This window comes from Lycorma delicatula, chromosome 1, assembly GCF_047948215.1.
Source record: "Lycorma delicatula isolate Av1 chromosome 1, ASM4794821v1, whole genome shotgun sequence".
In the NCBI taxonomy this organism is placed as follows: Eukaryota; Metazoa; Arthropoda; class Insecta; order Hemiptera; family Fulgoridae; genus Lycorma; species Lycorma delicatula.
The window spans coordinates 267,672,738-267,694,553 of NC_134455.1; the positions used below are offsets into that span (position 1 = coordinate 267,672,738).

At 33.1% G+C, this 21,816-nt stretch overlaps 1 protein-coding gene across 2 annotated transcripts in view; it reads right to left on the reverse strand.

The window, feature by feature from the left end:
• Nucleotides 1-21,816, reverse strand: part of LOC142331198 (Y+L amino acid transporter 2) — a 256,055-nt gene that overhangs the window by 184,140 nt on the left and 50,099 nt on the right. For both annotated transcript variants that reach the window (XM_075376944.1, XM_075376937.1), the window contains exon 2: nucleotides 20,002-20,315. In XM_075376944.1, the coding sequence (XP_075233059.1) occupies nucleotides 20,002-20,265 (264 nt within the window). In that variant the 5' untranslated portion in view covers nucleotides 20,266-20,315. The remainder of the gene's footprint in view (nucleotides 1-20,001; nucleotides 20,316-21,816) is intronic.

Sequence of the window (21,816 nt, forward strand, 5' to 3'; positions counted from 1 at the left end):
TACTGTTGTTAGCTGTGTTGTTATAATTTCTTTCTGTTTGATAGAAAACCGTAAAATACAATACATGACCTTAAAATACAATACATCAATTTTATGCCATCCTAAAGAACAAATAATGCTGTCTACTGGAGCCACAAAACTTCCCAGTTGTCAAAAACTGTCAAGCAGGCATTAAACACGCCCGTCCGAGGCTGTGTATATTAACCCGGGATATCGTCTAGAGCAACCGGTTTTTGTAGGGCTCTATATTGGAGTTCACCGATCATACTTCAGGCACTACCAACCCAACCTTGGTGCTGCAGTCACTCTACTCCAGTTAACTAATCGCACAGCCCACACCTGTAAATAAACAACAATTACGGGGCCCTAACCCGGCCTGGATTCTTCCGTTGCGCGGCGTGGTAGCCCATCTCTGGTCTGCGAAAGTTCAAGGTAGACTTACCGTTCACGAAGTAAATGGAAAAAAACCCGGGCAGAACAGAGCCTCCCCAGGGTTGGAGAGTGTATCTTTATTGCCTGCTCTGAGCGGTATAGCCACCTAAACCTCAGTCGACTGATCGCTGAACGTTTTGACGTTATTTACACATCAATGAAATCTATCAAAAGCCCGAACAGCATGATTAAATTTTGAACACGGTCGTAGCTGAGCTGAGACTATCCGATGCAACACTTCTATACGGATAGGTCTGTTAAAATTAAAATTTATTGTTTAATCCAGTTTTAATTTGTTGTATTCATATTTTTGTTGTTAAATTTTTACAATTAACATGTTTACAATTATAATGCATTTTACTTACATTCATCATAATAACAAACTAAGATCGTACGGGCAATATGTTGCTTATAATTGATTGCATTAGCTTTTCTAATAAAATGAAATAAATATTTCTCGGTAATATAATATTCATTGCTAAATTAATTGTTCAATTTTTTTTTTTAAGTAGCATCTTTATTAACACACTTTTAATGCTAATTTTATAACGTTTAACAAGGATTTAATTATTTCGTAAACTATGAATCTTATCTTCCTGACTGCTTCCGATGGTTCCTCTTAGCCCTTAACAATATCAACAAATACGTGTAATCCTTATAATACGCGTATAAAAAAAATCATCATAATTTAACAAAGTGAACATTGCTGCTAGAACATTTCAAAACAATTTTTACTTCATTCTTATTTTTCATTAGAAGTTGCATACTTATCCCTTACCTAATTCTCTCCTACGGTACTTCATCCGTCGTTTAAAGCCAATTAAACAGAAAAGTGATACCTGTCAAAGTCCTATAAGTGAAGATTTAGATTAAATAAAATAATCAATTACATTCTGAGCAAATAATTTACTATAACGTATATAGTTTTCAATTTCAATACATTTTTACTCATATCCTTTGGCGGATGAAAATTCCTCGTCCAAGACCCATGATTCAAAATAATTATGGAGATTATTTTCCCTTTTTAACTGACAATACGTAGGTATCTCTTACACAATATGATTTATGTAAAAATACTTTTTATTTGATTGGTTGTTACTAGTACTAACGTACGATTATTTTTTAAATTCAATATAACTTTTTATTGTAATTATTTTGTGGCTGTTAGGTATTCTAAATTTCTACATTTTCATCTGAAATAGTTCATTTAATTCAAACAACAAAATCGAAGTAAATATCAAGTCCCAAAACACTCAAAAATATTTGACAATAGACACAAAAAAAATCTTCGGAATCATTGGCAATTTTATTTAAGCGACCACAACAATGATTAAATGAAATTTAGAATTACCTTTGTTTTGAAAGTATGTTGATTGTAAATTTTACTTGAATTATGTTTTAGCAAATTTCTACCAGTAAATTGTAACATTTTAAATTTTTATATAATATTATAACCAAAACAGATGAATCGATAAAAGAAAATAAATTCTTTTTTTTTGTTTTCAGAATCGAAAGTTTGTGTGAAACACGAATCCTGACATTGAATTTACTCAATGCTGAATCATAATTATACTGCTGCACTATATACAAGCTAGTCCCAATATACATTTGTCGATGAAAATTAATCATTTACATAATGTAACTGTAAAAAATCACTGAAATTAGTTTATCCCCGAATTACTTTTTTGTTCATCTACATAGTTTAATTATATTACTAACATTTTTCTTGAAAATTGCTGGTAATTAAAAATAACGATAATACGAGTAATAAGAATAAGAAAATACTAACACTGAAGAAAAGTATATTTTTTAATTTTGTCAGATTTAATGTCCGCGTGAAAGACCCATTAACAATTTAAAAATATGACCCTTTAACTGCTTGATTACTAATCTTTTATCCTTATCTGTAAACGTTTTGGTGGTTTTTATTTGACTAGTGGGATTCCTGTTATCAACTTTAAACAGTTACACAACGGTTAACAGTTAACGGTTAACAGTTACACAACGGTTAACAGTTGGAACGGTTAATTTTAGAAATTGAAAAACACTGGTATTTTCGATTTGGTATGCTAAATAAAATAAAATTACATGTAATTCAAAACACCAATTACTATATCATGGATGAACTGATTTTTGTATAAAGTAATGTGACAGAATATTTTGGATCGATCCGAGCGATATTCCTGTAAGAAAACTATTAGCCGATGCATGGTCTTATGAGCAGTAGTTCTAAATAAAATTAGTATTATGTGATTTTCACAGTACCTTTTACTCTCCATAGCGCTTAATACAGCAATTACTTTCAGTGAATTTGTCTGAGATCCTACTTCCTCCCGACATAAGAAAAGTTAGTTTTAAATACGACACACTATTTCTTATTCAACTTATCAAAATATAATGGAGTTTATTTTTTTATTTTTAACTCGACCATTCCTGACTGATATACTGCTATTATTTTTAAAATTGAAAACTGTTCGTTCAAAAATGCCTGAAAAGAACGAAGATAGTGAAAAAAATGTGTCTATACAATTAAGAAGACAAATTTTAAAGGAGAAAAAAATCAAGAAATATCTTCTTTTTTTTCTCTGTAATTCATTTGTTAATGTTATCGGAAAATAAGGTAAAAACAGTATATATATTTCTCTTCATACCATATTTTTCCTTTTTAATAAAAGTAGTATAATGACCTTTACGAATCAAAAATCCGTGATGTAATATTGCACTTATTATACGTGAAACCCTCGATTTTTATCGTTAAATTCGATTTACCAATCGAATCTATTTCTGTTTTACTTATTCCATTTTTAATAAAGCTAGTATAACTTCTTGTAAAGTAATACTTTTATTTTTTTTTAAAGAAGTTACGGAAATTAAAAAAATTGTTTCATCTTCAGTACTTTCGTTTACAAAACAGCATTTACTATTACAACAAGCTGTAATATATTTTCTTTTAAATTTTATTATTTCAAGTATATTATCAAGTTTTTGTACGCTACCTAGTACTATCAAGTACTACTATCTAGCGGTGCGATTCGTAAAAGTACATTAAAAAAATGAATAAAATGACATATTCGAGACCCGCGGATCATCAAATGGAAAAAAAAACATTATCTAACAAAATTCGAGATATCTTTTGAACGTATTCTTTATTAGTATTCTAATTGAACTAAAATAAAATGTTTTTACGCTTATTTTTCCCCCATTTTCATTTCACTGTTAGGTTAGGTCATGTTTAAAGCTGTAAACGTATTTCGTTGACTCCATCGCCTCTTATCGACGATGTTCTAACCAACTCCGTGATATGCGGAAAAGTAAGACAAAAGAAATTCGTTAATAATAAACGGGGTAGAAATGCGCAAAAAAGTCCTGCAATTAAATTATCGTAATTTCTGTACTGTTTCAATTTTTTTGTTGTTACAGGCATAAAAAATATCCAATCGTAACGGTTTTTTTTTTTGTCTTTATGAAACATAGTTTGCTGATTTTAAAAATAATACTTTCAAGCAAATCGGTTGAAAACTGTGCAAAATATAATGAAAAACCCGTGTCATAAATCACATATGTTAGTATAAGTGAAAGTAGATTCAGAAAACTACGTTTTATAAAAATTCCAACCACTTAACCGGCTGTTCAGATCGACATAAAACAATTTTTACTGTTTACTGTTATTCTTTACGAATCGTTTTGTTTCATATTTACCGATATCTTTTGTCAGAAAAGATATTTTAGACCTCAAGTGAGGTCTGACATATCTATGACCACAAATGCCTTTTGTTTTTTGTTTATGCCGCATAACATAATTTATTATGTGTTTCAATACATCGATATATTGCTAATATAATAAGCTATTTTTGTAAATAATAAATAAATTCGTAACCCTCATAGCAATTATAATACACAAATCACACCCAAAAGCATATTTCTGAGAAAAAAATGGTCATATTCTTTCTAGTCTAAATAAAACATTTTACATCGTATAAACCTGGTTCAAATTTTGTAATAAAACCGATTCCTTTGTGAATGCAATACAAAATAACCGACTTAGATGCCATATAAAATAATTTTGTAACAGCGTTTTAAAACTGACGCCGTACATAGCCAGTTTAATGGCTATATGATCTGAAAGGGAACTTGTGTAATTGCAAAATTAAGTCCCAGTTCAAGTGCGCATGTTAATTGTAATATTATCTATTAAAAAATAAAACTAATATTAAAATTAGTCGATAGCATTAGATTAAACATATTCAAATATAATTTGTTCTGGAGACAAACAATAATTTTATGTCAAAAAATAAGAAGAAATACATTCGCAAAAAAATTGTGAATTATTGCAGCTTACTTTTCCGCATATCACGGAGTTGGTTAGAACATCGTCGATAAGAGGCGATGGAGTCAACGAAATACGTTTACAGCTCTAAACATGACCTAACCTAACAGTGAAATGAAAATGGGGGAAAAATAAGCGTAAAAACATTTTATTTTAGTTCAATTAGAATACTAATAAAGAATACGTTCAAAAGATATCTCGAATTTTGTTAGATAATGTTTTTTTTTCCATTTGATGATCCGCGGGTCTCGAATATGTCATTTTATTCATTTTTTTAATGTACTTTTACGAATCGCACCGCTAGATAGTAGTACTTGATAGTACTAGGTAGCGTACAAAAACTTGATAATATACTTGAAATAATAAAATTTAAAAGAAAATATATTACAGCTTGTTGTAATAGTAAATGCTGTTTTGTAAACGAAAGTACTGAAGATGAAACAATTTTTTTAATTTCCGTAACTTCTTTAAAAAAAAATAAAAGTATTACTTTACAAGAAGTTATACTAGCTTTATTAAAAATGGAATAAGTAAAACAGAAATAGATTCGATTGGTAAATCGAATTTAACGATAAAAATCGAGGGTTTCACGTATAATAAGTGCAATATTACATCACGGATTTTTGATTCGTAAAGGTCATTATACTACTTTTATTAAAAAGGAAAAATATGGTATGAAGAGAAATATATATACTGTTTTTACCTTATTTTCCGATAACATTAACAAATGAATTACAGAGAAAAAAAAGAAGATATTTCTTGATTTTTTTCTCCTTTAAAATTTGTCTTCTTAATTGTATAGACACATTTTTTTCACTATCTTCGTTCTTTTCAGGCATTTTTGAACGAACAGTTTTCAATTTTAAAAATAATAGCAGTATATCAGTCAGGAATGGTCGAGTTAAAAATAAAAAAATAAACTCCATTATATTTTGATAAGTTGAATAAGAAAAAGTGTGTCGTATTTAAAACTAACTTTTCTTATGTCGGGAGGAAGTAGGATCTCAGACAAATTCAGAATCTGTTAAATCTCTTTAATATACTGTAATTTTTTGAAATTTTTTCACAAGAGGATAGCATAAGAATATGAAGGGAGGCAATCAGATACCAACATATCTTCGCGGAGCGCTAATCAACCGCGGATCATTGTGATGGGAAAAGGTTTTAAATACTTTCTCAAAATTCAACATAATGTGATTGAGAATAAATCTCATTAAAGTTTACCAGTTTTAATTTAATGTATCTTTCTTACAACTATTTTGCCAAAGTAAATGGAGATCGATCGGTTCATATGATATTGCGGAAGACTTCGGATAACTAGATATCTGAAATTGGATTTTTAGATTTCTAGATAAAGCTGCAAATATATATATATATATATATATATATATATATATACACACACACACACATCTGTCTTATATACATAAGACATCTTGGTATATTTTACATATATATAAACATATGTCTTCTTCCAAGCACAACATACTTGTATTTAACATTAGCCTCAACCATTAATTTCGTTGCGTAATTTTTTTTTCTTAAGGAGAAGCTAGATTTTTATTAGTGCATTAGAAAACATATTGAGAGGACACAAAAATTTAATTTCCTTGTATCTTAGGATCACTCATTCCATTGATCTGTAATATCAGAATTACGGTTTTCATGAAACTAAAAATGAGATTCCACTACCCGCGGTTGCAGAATACTGATTTTATTTTATTCAATTTTGTAAAGGCAATCATGAGGATCACCGCTTAAATTTTTCCTGTTTTATAATTCGAAGACCAAAATGTTTGGTTTTAATTTTAAGAATAAAATTAGTGTTTATTTTCTACTGTAAAGGATTATAATTATTCTAAATAATATCTAGAAAAAATGCCAAAATACCGTGTAAAAATGTTTTTGACATAAGTTAATCAGAATTATTTTAGGATTACATTTGTTTTGTTTTGTTGTTTTTTTTTTTCATTTCCTAATTATTTACTAAGACAATATTTAAACAGAATCCCGTTTTTCATCAAATTTGGGTGGCATATACACCTAGCATATCTAGCTTATAAATGATTGCGAACGGAGAAACAGATCACAGATTTTTAAACGTATTCCTATTATAATATCAGTAAGACTCATCAAGTTTGTGCGGTCAGATTTGTCCAGCTATATAAACTTCTTGTTAAGAAATGCATTAATTAGTTATGAAAATTGCTGAATTACTATTGCTCTACTACTGAGCTATTATTTAACCTTAAGTTTTATCCGCTTATACTAATTAGAAAAAAATAGATAATGTATTTTTACCTTATTATATTTAGTGTTTACCTTTTCTCATTAGTGAACTAAGAATAGTTTTTAATTTTTTGCGTAACAATCTTAAAGTAATACTCTTTCATTATTTTTAACTTAAATAAAATTTTCAAAACGTGTCCCTCATAAAATATTCTATTATGATCACTTGTTTATTTTTTAAACCGCAGATTGGTAAAAACTTGTGCCAATGTTGTTTGAATTTTAACCGCCAAACAAAGTTAACCAGGTAACATAAACATTCAAATCTTGTAAAAGATAATCAATCCTTTACTGAATCTTAACATGAATCCTGTGGCATCATACAATACTTACGGGTACATCACACCAAACAACGAATTTTGTCGTTTTTGATATTCGAATCCGAGAATCTCTGCCGAATATTTTTGAATAATTTTTTTCATGTTTTTGAAAATGAAATTCTATTAATTGATACAAGTAGTAAATAGTAACGTACAGATTATTTTTAAAATTTTCATATTCTAGTATTTCCAAGTAACAATTTAAACTATATTAAGTATTTTTGTTGCATTTCTACACATCAGCAAAAAGGTTTTTCATTGTTTTACTTTTCGCTGTTTATTAGAATTAGTATTATGATAATAGTTTAATGCAAGCTAGCGTAAATTAATTTACGCAAACGTAGTAAATAACTTTAAACATTTACCTACATCAGCAATTTCATAAGCGGGCATCATAGATGATAATCTAAAAATTTACTTTAATATAAATGTTCACAAATTCTTTAAACTATAATTTTTGAGAATTCACTCTTACACGCTTTCGAATCATCACCAACGGAAGATACATACCAGTGAAATATTAGAACATTGTAACGGCGGTTTTGTATCCGGTTATGTTATTCTTATTTCTATCATAAGTTGCTTTGTATACATTTATTTTATGCACAGATGATTCAAAATGGGAATTTATTCCTTTGAAAACTGATTTGGAGCATTAATAAAAGAAAAATCATCCTAATAAACATATTTCGCTTATTTTTGAGAAATTGCTAGCAAAATATTTCACCGCTATTTCTACTCTATTGATAAAATGAAACTATACAGAAATGTTTTTTAGTTATTTGAAAATAAACTTTGTTATATTTTCAAGAAACAAAAATTTCTAACAAAATTTGTGGATAATTTAATTCTGACAAAATTGATACAAATAAAATTAATAGGAAAGAAATAGAAGTTTAACAAATTCGATTTAAACAAAAACCAAATGAGGCAAAAGACTTTACAAATTTAAACAGAACAAAAATCTTTTTAATGCTAGTACATTGTGGAAAAGAGATTTGACTACTGATTTCAAAATAAATAAAACGGAATAAAAAAAATAAAAATTACATTAATAAATTTTACCTCAAAATATTTTTTTATCGAAGTTTTTTTATGATTTAAAATTTTAAGTTGATGGATACAGAATTTTATTGAATCCACGACGGACCCGTATTTTCGAGTACGTCTCCAAGCGTTAGGAATATTTTGAATAATTACTGTAACTTTTGAGATTCCACAGTTCTTCTTGTGTTCTAATAAGAGAAAATTAAATCAACGTTCTTCATCTAACCCCAAAGGAAATAAACTGATGAATTGTGATCGGATATCATTTATAATAAAGCTCATTAGTTTTTTATCTTAGAAATAACAAAAAATGTGTCAGAACGTTTTTTAATGGGACCGAGTAGATTTTTATGTAAGATTAGTGAGAGTTAATAATAATTACACGAATTGTAAAAATGTTAAGAAATACAAGAATTTACGTAATATTACGAACATATTTTTTTCTCGTCACAGCTTATAGAAAAATGAAAGCAGTACGGACAGGAAGCTCCACTTAAAGCATAAAAGAAAATTACTGGTCTTAATAACACAACATGCTTTGAATTGTATTACATCTATAATATTCCACCAGCAAACAAACACATGTCTTGCCGTGTTACTTTTTATATATAAAGCGATTTTTAAACGTTATATTTCATTAAAATAACAAAAATTGTAAAATTTTATTTCATTCAATGAATCTACCATAAGGAAGTAATATTACTGGTTTATTAATGGCTTATAGTTCAGAAATAAAATATTATACAAGATAATAAAGTTTCTGCATAGTGAAGTCTACTTTAACTAAAGAAAATAAATATTTAATTTAAACTTTGGATTCTAAGTCAACTGTAATATTTTAAAAAATAGATAAAAATGGTGAGTTTAGTAACCACAGGGAAAAAAATTCTGAATTATATAGTTTTGATTTATAATAATACATAAAAAGTTTTAAGAATTACAAATAAAATTATTTTCCTAGCTAATATGTAATTATTAAAACAGATCATGATGAAAGATCTTGTAGTAAATAATATTCTGTAAGTCAAATCTTTAATTGTTATCCAGAAATACTTTAGAGAAAAAGGAACTGGCATAACTCCAGACTAAGTGTTTCCTAGTCTTTACAAATGGATGACAACACATATGTTTTTGTAATACATCAAAACGTTTCATAAATTTTGTTATAAAAATTAATAAAAAATAATATTTATTGTTAATTAGAATAAATTTAAAGTAGAGTTAAAAAAGTTAACTAGCACGATTAATATCGCATCACAAAAAATAACACTTCTTAAAAGAAATAAAAAGAAAAAAATTGAAGTTCCTGGTGATCCGAAATTTCTCTTGGATTACCCTACAGAGTTCATGTATGTGCGTCTGAAAAAATGCTAGTGTGAAGAGAAGCGATACATCACGGATATTATTCCCATCAAATATCAGTAAACTAAAGTACACGCGAGCGCACACACACACGAACTCTAACATTGATACACTGTTGCAAACTGGATACGCTGAATTTTATCTAGCACATGGATACCTTCAACTAATCGCGTGCAGCTTAGCTTGGTCAACTTTTTCCGTGTTTTTAGGACCGTAACAATAAATAGTTTTAATAAGTCTTCAATACTAGCATATGGTATTATCATTTTATATGGTCCCTCCAGCATATTTTTATGTTTAAAGTCGGTAAAGTTAGTTATTTCGCTAACAAATATTTTTTTGAAAAGGTTAACGCAGTTTGAAATTATACTACATTTAAATCACGTTTAAAGAAAATCTTTTTTAAAGGCAGCATTGTCTAAAAATATACTTTTATTATTGAAAAGTAATAGTGAGTGGGATGGATTATTTTCCTTAGAAAGAGGTATATTAAATCTATTAAAAATCATAAACAACTCACTGTTTAATTAACGAAACTTGTTCTTCAAAGGATTTTTCAGAACTAAGTAACATTACTTCAATTAAATTATTAGTTTTGCAGTTCTTATTGACATCCGTCTTAAAATTTTTCAAATCACCTTTAATAAGTAATCAAATTATTTATTCAATCTACTATGATTGAACCGTTTTATATATCTGGCCTATTTTTTTTTTCTAATTTCATATTCCTTAAGTGTTCTAACATCTTGGTTTTATGTTCTACGAATAAAATTTGAATTTCTGTGCGTTCTGTTTCCATTAGGTGATTTTCAAAATGGATAATATTTACCGACTTTTCGAAGAAAAATATAGTATTACGTCTGGTCATGGTTGGTGGAGGGGGGTGAATTGATTTTGTTTTTACCCTTTTGAGAGGTCCGAAAATACCATTCACTTAAATTGTGGTTTCCTCATATATAGATTATAACCAATCTTCATATATATATATATATATATATATGAAGATTGGTATTTTTTTTAATTCTCCTTCAATTTCCCCGCCCCTTGGAGTAGGATCCGTGACTAAGCATAAGCTCAGCTCCAATGGGTGCCATCGCCTCAAACTACCTCGGAAGGGCACAAGGCCCAGCCCAGGAAGCCGGGACTCGGGTCTTTCTTGTTTGCCATGACTCAAATGAGGCGATCCCAAAGTGTTCTTCTCACCGAGACTCCAGTCTTAACGCCCCGCCTCTAAGGAGGAACCCCAAATGGATCCCCCACTGAGACTACGGTTTTACTTTCCCCCCAACGGCACTGCAAGAGAGTGCCCACCCGATCATCGAAAATGAGACGCCGGAGCCCCACCCCTCCCGGATGAAGTTGTTCCTTGCAGATACCAAGGCATAGCTGTGCACATATTCATGGCGATGGTGCACGTGGGGTCACCTTACATCCACGACCCCTGGGTGCATGTCCGTGCGATCTACATGACAGACAGCGGGGTTCCTGTTTGCAATTCCTCCTTATGTGGCTGGCCATATCGTAGGTAAAACAATGACCACTTCAGTCTCGGCCAAGACCAAACTTGGCCTTATGCCCTGTACCACAACACCGAAAGCAAAGGTCGTCTGAGGCACATCGAGTCACTCGGCAGGCCACTCAGCCAAGTCCGCCAAGTGCGGATACGCCCGTCTGATAGTAGTTTCACCGCAAGAAGCGGTGGCACTGCCAAAGTGACCACCTGTGTTTAACGTAGGCCGGCTGCATAGCCAGAATTTCCACGCACACTGACTCCCCAATGATCTTACGGAGCTCCTTCATAAACTCATCCCTCGTTGTAAGTACGTCTAAGTCCTTGACGACAACATGAGTTCTCCTGCCACCATTCCCAGTTAATGCCGCAGTAGTGCCCTCGACCTTCTTCAAAATGTATCTGCTGAGTTTTTCTGCAACACAATTGTCAGCACGCACCCGGAGATGTAAGTCCTCTCCCTGACCCCGCCTTGCGGATAGGACTTCTGTTTCCCCTGGCGACACCGCACCCATTACGGAACGGAGGAGATCCGCATAGGTCTTCCCCTTTGCTTTAACTACAACCGTGATGGTCGGTGGACCCGGCAGCGTCTTCTTGCCTTTAAATAGCTGCGCTGATGTCAAACTGAAGAGATGAACAAAGTGCTTCGTCCCCATTCGCCTGGAAACGTATTTGTCGGGTGGCATTCCTATAGAATTGAAGAGATCAAGCCGGTCTCCAATTTCTTCAGGTGCCGGAAGTCTACCTAAACGTCATTGTAATGTACAGGCTCGGATTGCATGAACTGCTGTTACATCTGTGGTGGGCCCGGCCATAATAGGGTAGAATGTAAGGCTCCCCAGATGTGTGTGGCTTGTGGAATTGTTGGGCATCGGATGGAGGCCCGAGTCTGTTCAAAATTTTAATCATGATCATCCTATTTAATGCAGACAGGAGCCGGGCTGAGCACGACTTTGTGCAACAGACGGCTAACGAGTGTGACGGGGATTTCCTCATCATCACGGAACCGAATCGGGCTCGGGTGTCCACTGATCCGTGGTGGGCAGATAACGACTCAGATGTGGCGATTATGAATGTCTCGGGTTTGTTTGCTATTGAACGAGTCATCTCTTGTGATAACTTACGTCATAATTGAACTCACATACTCTGCTATGGCGGGTGGGTACGCCTACCCAAACTGGGAACAGTCAGTTTTCAATAAATTCCTTGACAACGTGAAGGTATGTGTCAGGAGACAGAAAAAACCGGTTGTCATAGCTGGGGATTTTAATTCCGAACTAGGAGGACTCCGGTACACAAGAAGGGGCAACGATGTTAGCTACCACAGGCCTTGGGGTCATTGGCGAGCCGATAGTACCCATCTTTTCAAGGGGAAAGGACGGATCTCTCCTAGATGTAGTTGCGGTTTCAGCGAGAATACACAATCGAGTAGAATACACAATCGGGACTGTAGGGTGCTTGCAGCGATCACAAGGCTACTCTGTTCCAGATTAGACATCATGAACCTAGGGGTATGGTGGCTCACCCAAGATGGAAACCCAGTGAGAGACAGACTCAGCGAATCCTCCGGGTCATCACTCAGGACACAGAACTGTAAAGATTGCATAAACCTGCAAGATTGAATAAGCTCTTGCAGGAAGAATGTCAAGGAAATATTCCAAGGTGATGAGGTTTAACAGGAATCAGGTCTACTGGTGGTTCGATGAAATTGCTGGACTGATGAAAGCAACATATAGGATAGAAGAATACTACAGAAGAAGAGGGGTCTACCCCTCATCCTCTGATGATATTGACTTGGCTGAGGCGGAGTATAAAAATTGCTGATTGTTGGCCGACGGAAATTGAGGGATATGGCTGTTGTAGTAGACGGACAAATAATAAAGGATGATAGAGTAGTTAAATACTTAGGGTTAAACTTGAAGAGATCCAGGAAATTTGCTACCCATGCCAGGGAGGCTGTTGCAAAAGCTGAGAGGTTGCACTAAGGAAACAGATGCCGACATAGTCTGGCCCCAGAGCTGGTGTAAGGAAGCTTATTTTATCAGTAGCAACATCTGTACTGTTAAATGTGGCTCCGGCTTGGAGGTCAATTCAAGAAATTAGGAGGACCTGTGGTCATTTACAGTCTTTCCACCGTAGACTGGCGATTGCGTTTGCTATGGCATACCGAACAGTATCCTGGGAAACAGTCAGAGTAATAGCCGGTGTGCCACCGTTCAGCCTCAGAATTAATTTGATTTCCAGAATTCACGATGAGGCTTCCAAGAAACAGACCAACCCAATACTGCTGAAAGAATGGCAGGCGTCCTGGGAAGCCTCAAGCAAAGAAGCGTGGACCAGGCGCCTGTTCCCAGACTTGAATCCTGGGTCCGGAGAAGGTGTGGAAGGGTGTCATAATTCCTCATACACTTCCTTTCGGACCACAGGGGATTTGGGGCATACCTAAACAGGTTCAAAAGAAAATCCTCACCTGACTGTATATATTGTGAAGCGGAAGATACTCCGGAACATGTGTTCTTCGTTTGTGACAGATGGAATGCTTTTAGGGTCTCGCCTGAACTAGCCAGCTTGACACCAGAAAATGTGATAGAACTTATGTTGAAAGAAACTAGATGGTATCAAGTATTGTAGCAAATATTTTCAGTAGGAAGGAAATAGAAGAGAGAACTGAAATGTCTGAGATGGGTACTCGGTAGGATTTCAGCCAGCGGAATGGTAGTCTCTGGGAAAAGTCCTCTGAGAGAGACAGAAGAGCACGACTGGAGGACGAAGGGGTGAAGGACAGCTCCCTGCTGAGCTGTCGCTGGTCCGCATTTGCGTGGATCGGCGACAGTGATAACGCACAGGGACTCTGAATTCCCAGAATCTGAAGACACCCGCCAGGGCCGTGGTAATGCTTCAATGCCGGTCTGGCCCCAGACGGGAGAATTGGTGAGGTGGTTTTGGTTTAGTAGGTAGGGCGTCGGAACAAATATGCACTTTAATTAACACCTTGTGGAACCTGTGTCGGACTCGCCACAGGTATTTATTTTTATTTAAAAATAAATAAAGGTCTCCACTGGTTGAGACTACCGGATTGACAGTCTTCCGTCGCCGCCGTGTCGACTTATTCCCCGTCTTCTTCCCAGAACACCTGGAGATTAAACGGTCCGCACGCCGTTACTCTTCCACAACCATGTCAACAAAACTCTCAGCTCCACTGCTATCAACGATAACTTCCCGTATTTGGACATGGGAAGCTTCCTCACAGCAGATTGACTCCCCACAACATGGGAAAACCCCTCCTCTTCCGGTGGGGTCATTTTCGTGGACCGATACAGGTCGGCCATGATGACAACAGTAAAAGTGTAGCAAATTCAGAATTAATAAAATCAACTAAAAATAAAATAATTAATTAATTAAAAATTAAGCATTCTACAACACTGATTAAATTAACGCCAAAACAAAATCAAACAACTAATTAAAATAAATAACTAATTGAATTGGTAAAGCAGTATAAAAAAGTCCACCAGGTGAAAACTACAAATGTAAATATTGTAGCACTGACAGAGGGAAAAAATTCTCAAAATTTCCCTCCACTCAAGTAGTTGATGATTATATGAAAATTTCCAAAAGTCCAACGAAATAAACTTATTCGACTAAACAGACTCTACTATACGAATGTAAACTATATTAATAAATCAAACAGCTGTGGTTGCTGTGGTTACCAATAAATAATCCATAGCAACCTAGGTAGATTGTTACATACAAACACAAAACATTTATTTAAATAAAGTAAAGTCACAAAACATTAATTATCACAATAAAAAAATGTTAATTAACAAAACAAAAATGAAACTTGACGCAATAAAGGTCACGAAAAGCGAATAACACGCTCGGCTAAGTGTAGCTTAACACAACAAAACAACTACAATAAAAACACAAAAAATTAAATAATAACTGAACAAAATTTCTAACAACAGGAAACAACGAAAAACAAACACCACTAATCAATCTATCCTACGTAGCACTTAGTGCAATCACTGCGATTTAATTTTTGTACTTCTGGATTGATGTATTTGTCAGTGGATCTTTTCTTAGTTTACTGAATGAACGTATTAGCACATGTAACGTTAGTTAAAATCTGCATGATATGTGCCTTGTAGAATTGTTAGATGTGTATGGATGTATCAGTTGTAGTGGGGTCTCTGCGCATTTTAAAACACTCAGATAATATGAAATTAAAAAGAGGTCAATTTTGACTAAAGCAGTAAATTAAGTGAACAAATATAACACATATTAAACAAATTATTAGAAATAAGAATTGCTCCATTCATAACCTCACTGAACCAGGTAAGGTTAACTTATTCTGAAAATACTTTTGGGAGAACTAGTTTCGTTAATTAGAAAGTGAGTTTTTTTAGACGTTACGAGTTCATACGTTTCACTATAAGGCGGATGCTTCGGTACTTTGCCTTACAGTTTTAAACCCAGAGGCGAGTAAGTATCTGAGTAACAAACTGTATTAGGTAAAAAATTTTCTTTTGAGAATAATGATGTCCAACAACATCAGCCAGAGCCCTTCCTCAATAAAACTGAGAGCTTTTCTTTTAAGGCTCAAGATGAATATTTTTTTGTAGGCATTGCTTACCCTCACTCAATATTATTAAAATTCCACTCTGTGAAAAAAACGACGAGAAACTACTTCAATCCTCACAATCCTTAGTAAGCCTGCCACGGGAAGTTATTCTTGAGAAAATACATTCTATAGGAGTAACGAGTGCCGTGTGTGGGATATCTACCTTTATGGTTACAGACCCCTAATAAAAATATAAAAATAAAAAGTAATAAAAATGTTCGTTAAGTCAAACGTTAAAAGTGTACTTAGACATATTGAAATAAAGTATTTTAAGCTTTTAGGCATGTTAAAATTTTATCTTTCCTTCAGCGCTTTTATAAGTCTCTTCGGTGTCATTATCAAAGATTACAAAGCCAATCTGACACGTCATAAATCATTCGCGAAATCTACTCTCAAGAACATAAGATATTCAGATAGATTTACTAATTAATACCTTACATTTGTATTACTTCGTCAGTTAGACTGACGTACTATCGCATATCATCATGTCATGACTACTAAATGCATGTGATGTATCTCTAGTCAAATAGTTCCTTCCTACTAATCAGAGGTTACAGCCTGAACACAGAACATTATTACTGTCAGAGAAATAGCCAATATTCTCACAAAAATATTGATATATTTTTTTATTTAAAAGTGCTTTCAGCTTTTATCCCAGCTGTCATAGAAGTAAGAAAGACTGGAATAAATATTTTAAAGCGACCAAATAACATACTTCTTTCTGCAATATATATATATATTCGAATGAACTTACAAACATCGAATTTTTTACAATAATTTAACAATAATATTATTTCAACAATGTTATTAATAATATTATGTTTATTACACCTTTTTATCACAAACACAGGTCACAGTGGGTTAGCCATTCCATTGCTTTGGGGATAAGATGTCTTGTAGCAAGCCTCTAAAAGATGTATTTGGACAAACCAGGGCCAGGTGAGCAATCGTTTGCTCTTCAGCTTTTCATCGGTCGCATCGTAGGCTTTCCGCTGCTCCCCATTGGGTCAAGCTCTTACTGTAGATACCATGATTTGTGCGAACCATGTTGATGTTATACCACTGTCTTCTAGGAAGAGTAAATCATGGTACCCTTAGAGTTGGATCTGTCACAAGGTTGGAGTTAGTGATATTCTGACTTTGCCATAGTGATGCCCTCTATGGTGGGGGGGGGGAGCCTGAACGCCTTCCTAGGCCTACAAATGGCAATTACTTTACTTTTCTTGAAAAGTTTTGGTAACTTACTTCTTCGCAGGATATCATTATAAAAATTTAAATATCGTTTTGTGTTTGGACCTATGTGTTTGCCAAATATAGATTTGGTACCCAAATCTACATTTTGTTAAATTGATTGCAGCATTGAATTCTTCCATCGACATACGGACCATAATGGGGAAGAGCTGTTGATGACTTTTACAAATTTCGCCAATTGCATACTTCACTTCTTTCTTGTGTGTCCTATCAATAAAATGATCTTCGGTAGGTTCTTATTTCTTTTGGCTATGGCTTCTGGCCTAGTGGTATTAGAAGTAGCGACGGGTGTTTTTTGTCCTGTTTTCAGCTTGCGCAATAATAAATTCCATGCTGTTACGCTTAAAGTTGTGGTTCTCCAGCGTTTCTTTCCATCTAACTGTAATAGCGTTGTTTAGAACTTCTAGCAATGTCTCTTGTGCATTCGTAAGCTTTATACAATTCTTGACACTCTTCAGTCCTTAAGGGAATGTAGGATTTTATTACTCCTCGGAGATATATTTTTTGGCATAGCTGATTACTAGAGTATCAAATCTTTCGTAGTTCTCTATTCTTGATAAAATCGCCTGACGTCATCCTCTAATTGCTTATTGAATTTATCCCAGTTGGCTTTCCTAAAATTTCATCTAGGCAAGGGAAGAAAACAGTTGATGGGAATTGTTGTGCCTAAAGTGGTGACTATCAGTCTGTGTTAGAATTTGGAAAGTTGTCAAGTACTTCTCCAACAGCGTGGCGTAGTTATGCGCCTGTGTTTATAAAGTTAGGTCAGGATTGTAGTCCTTCTTCCATCTTGCAGAATAAAATGCAGGTCTCAGCTTAGCATCAAAGAGTAGTTTAAGTTTGCTTCTCTCTGCCCAGTCTACTAGGTTTACCCCTTGAGTATTTTTGTCATTATATCCCCAAATTTGGTGGTGCAATTTAAAATCTGCTATATATAGACGGATGATTAAAAATGGGGTTTACGCCGTTATGCCACTGAGCGTTTGGAGATAAATAATATTGACGATTATCATTTCTTCGAACTTTGTAACTATGTTATCGAAACATTATCAATACCTATTCTAACATATGTAGCAATTCCATACTTTGGATGATTTATTGCTGTAGCGAGATTACACCCTGGTACATAGCCTCGTGATTGAATTTGACAATTGTCAGTTCCGTGTGTTTCCTGGAAATTGCTAACTTACTAATGTATTCACTTTTACTGCGGTTGATGCCTTCTATGTTAATTTGGCATACTCTTATTCAGGAGCCAATTGTCAAAAAGTCCTAAGGAGGGCTGTTACAAAATTTGGTCTGCCTTGTTTTCATTGCAGTGTTTTCGCCAGAAGATCAAAATAACTAAAAGACAGTCTGGTGGTTCTTTATCGCTGCTCCTTTAGTGATAACCAGTGAGCACGTGTAACATTGTGTTACGGACGCGAACAACTTTATACCCCTATCTGTAGTAAAAAAAGCATTACATGCATTGGCTTTATTCACTGGAAATTTTTATTTATTAGAAATAAAATAAAATTTTATTACTTTATTATATCTCATTTAAAGGAAAAAATAAGCTTGCTTTAAACCACTACACCCCACACATATTTTATAGAATTTATACTACGTAAAATAATAATTACACATATCATTATTGTCCAGCTAGAATGAAAAAAGGTAATAAAAATGTTTGTTACCTAAACATATTGGTCCAATACGTAAAAAAATGATTAATTTTGAAAATTTTGAATGATTAGAATAAAGAAAAGGCAGTTACTACATGATTCTAGAAACATAGTTACTATAATTTTGAGTTTGAAAACCCAAAATACTAAAAGGCTATTAGATTAGAAGCCTTTCAAAATCTAGTGCTTTAAAAAGTTCTTTAACGACAAACAACAAATCTTGTTGTTATCCCAGCAAGTAACATAGAATATCACACATAAACACATAGGATTTCATACATAAAATATTTTATTCTAAATTTTGACTTCTTTATTGTAAACTTTTCAATGAAAACTTCATATAATTTTCTTTAAATCACAGCTTGAATTAAATTTAATTAAGAATAGACAGATAAGATTCATAAAAACAAAATAAATAACTCTTTCATCATACAATTCATTATTCAATAAAGACGATTTAATACGGAAAAATACACTTAAAATTCTTACAAACAATATATATATATATATATTTCAATAATCTAATAATCAGCACTTCGTAAGAATCATTTTAAAGAAAATTAAATGAATTTTTTCTTGTACCTTAAATAAAAATCAGGTAGTTGAAGAACGTAAGTAAAGCCGACGAGTTAGAAATCAAAGGCACCATAACCATTTTTTGGAAAGCTATCTTAGTATGGAAATAAACAATAATATCTTTTCCAAATTAATAACTCGGAAGCGACCTTAATTAGTATAATATACTTTATTATACTTTTATACTTTTTTTAGTTTCAAAAATTTAATATACTTTGTAAATGACCATTTAAAAGGCGACTACTTACTGCCTTTAAATAATTTATTAAGAACTTCTAAAATAAATTTTTACGAATTTGCTAATCAGTAAAATACTTTACTGATGGAAAACGTAAGGATTGGATGTTTACCCTAAAACTTTAACGTCCTTCAAGATGCATTATTTTAATCTCATAGTTCAACCTGTTAAATGATATTAAAAAATAGGCAATAAAAATTTACAAAAGATACCAGTTACAGGCGTAGAGATATTATATGATTATTTTAAATCTATTCAGAAGTTTTGTTACTGTCACACATAGACACATAGTACAACACATACACATAGTACAGACACATAGTCAAAGAACAAGATAAAAATAGTATTAATTCCTTCTTACCATTGAAAATAATCCAGATGCAGTCCATACAATAAGCGATAAGTTAACTGAACCGGTATATTTTAGAACACCAGTAGGAGAAACGAAAATGCCAGATCCAATAATGCTACCGACAATTACAGTTATGCCATTTAGGAGACTCATTTTCGCCTTGAGGCACACTCCATCGTCTCCTGCTCCATCACCCATGGATACTGCCTGTAACGGCACTTCCTCGGGCGATTTTAGCTTCTCAGAAGACATGCTTCTGGAAGTGACAGTCATCTTGTCTCCTTCCTATATGAAAATAGTCCTCGTCGCTACGTCATTTACACCTGAAAACAAAATATGAAAATAATGTATTACTGGGGAAAAAACTTGATTAAAATCATTAAAAATATATATATTCTTTATACAGGGCATATGAAGCAAGGAAGATTATAACAATGAAGTTTTTTAATAAATAAATCCGGAAATTAAATAGTTCATAATAAGTTATTTTTAGGGCAATAAGATTAATTTGCAATCGTCCAAAACAGAAAGAAACAAGTAAACTGAATTAAAAAGTGATTACAGAAGGCAATAAACTATTTTATAATTACAAATGAATTATTGTAAAATATACAATAACTATACATAGACCCTAATTAGCCACTGGGTAAATGTCATTCGCGAATGCCATATAACATTTCATTTCATTTTATATTTTTTTTGTCTTCAGTCATTTGACTGGTTTTATGCAGCTTTCCAAGATCCCCTCTCTAGTGTCAGTCTTTTCATTTCGGTATACCCCCTACATCCTATATCTCAAACAATTTGTTTTACCTATTACAAAAGTTGCCTGCCTGCACACTTTTCCCATCTACCTGTACCTCCAATATCAAAGTGACTATTCCAGGATGCCTTAATATGTGGCCTATAACTTTGTCTCTTCTTTTAACTATACTTTTCCACATGGTTTTTTCTTCATCAATTTGCCGGAAAACATTTCAAAAGCTTCTAACCTTTTCTTCTAAGGTACTCCGATCGTCTAAGTTTTATTTCCGTACAAAGCTACGCTCCAAACATATACTTTCAAAAATGTTTTCCTGACGTTTAAATCAAATTTTGATGTAAGCAAATTATATTTCTGACTGAAAACTCGTTGTTTCACCTGTGCTATTCTCATTTTATATCGCGTCTGTTTCCTCCATTTTTAGTAATTCTACTTCCCAAATAACAAAATTATTTTACTTCCGTAATCTTTTCTCTTCCTACTTTTATATTCAATGGTCCATCTACATTATTTCTGCTACATTTCATTACTTTCGCTTTTTTCTTGTTTATTTTCATGCGATAGTTCTTGCGTAGGACTTCATCTATGATATTCATTGTTTTTTCTAAATATTTTTTACTCTCAGCTAGAATTACTATATCATCAGCAAATCGTAACATCTTTATCTTTTTGCCTTGCACTGTTACTCCGGATCTAAATTGTTCTTTAACATCATACAACTGCTAGTTGTATGTAAATATTAAAAAGTATCGGGAATAGGGAACATCCTTGTCGGACTCCCTTTTTTATTACGGCTTCTTTCTTATGTTCTTCGATTATTACTGTTGCATTTTGGTTCCTGTAAATGCTAGCAATTGTTCTTCTATCTCTATATTTGAACCCTAATTTTTTTTTTAATTCTCAATATTTGATTCCAGACTACGTTATCTAAGTCTATAAACTACCTTTTCTAAGTCTATAAATGCCATGTATGTTGTTTTATTTTTCTTTAATCTTCCTTCTACAATTAATCTGAGCGCTGAAATTGCTTCCCTTGTCCCTGTAGTTTTCCTGAAACAAAT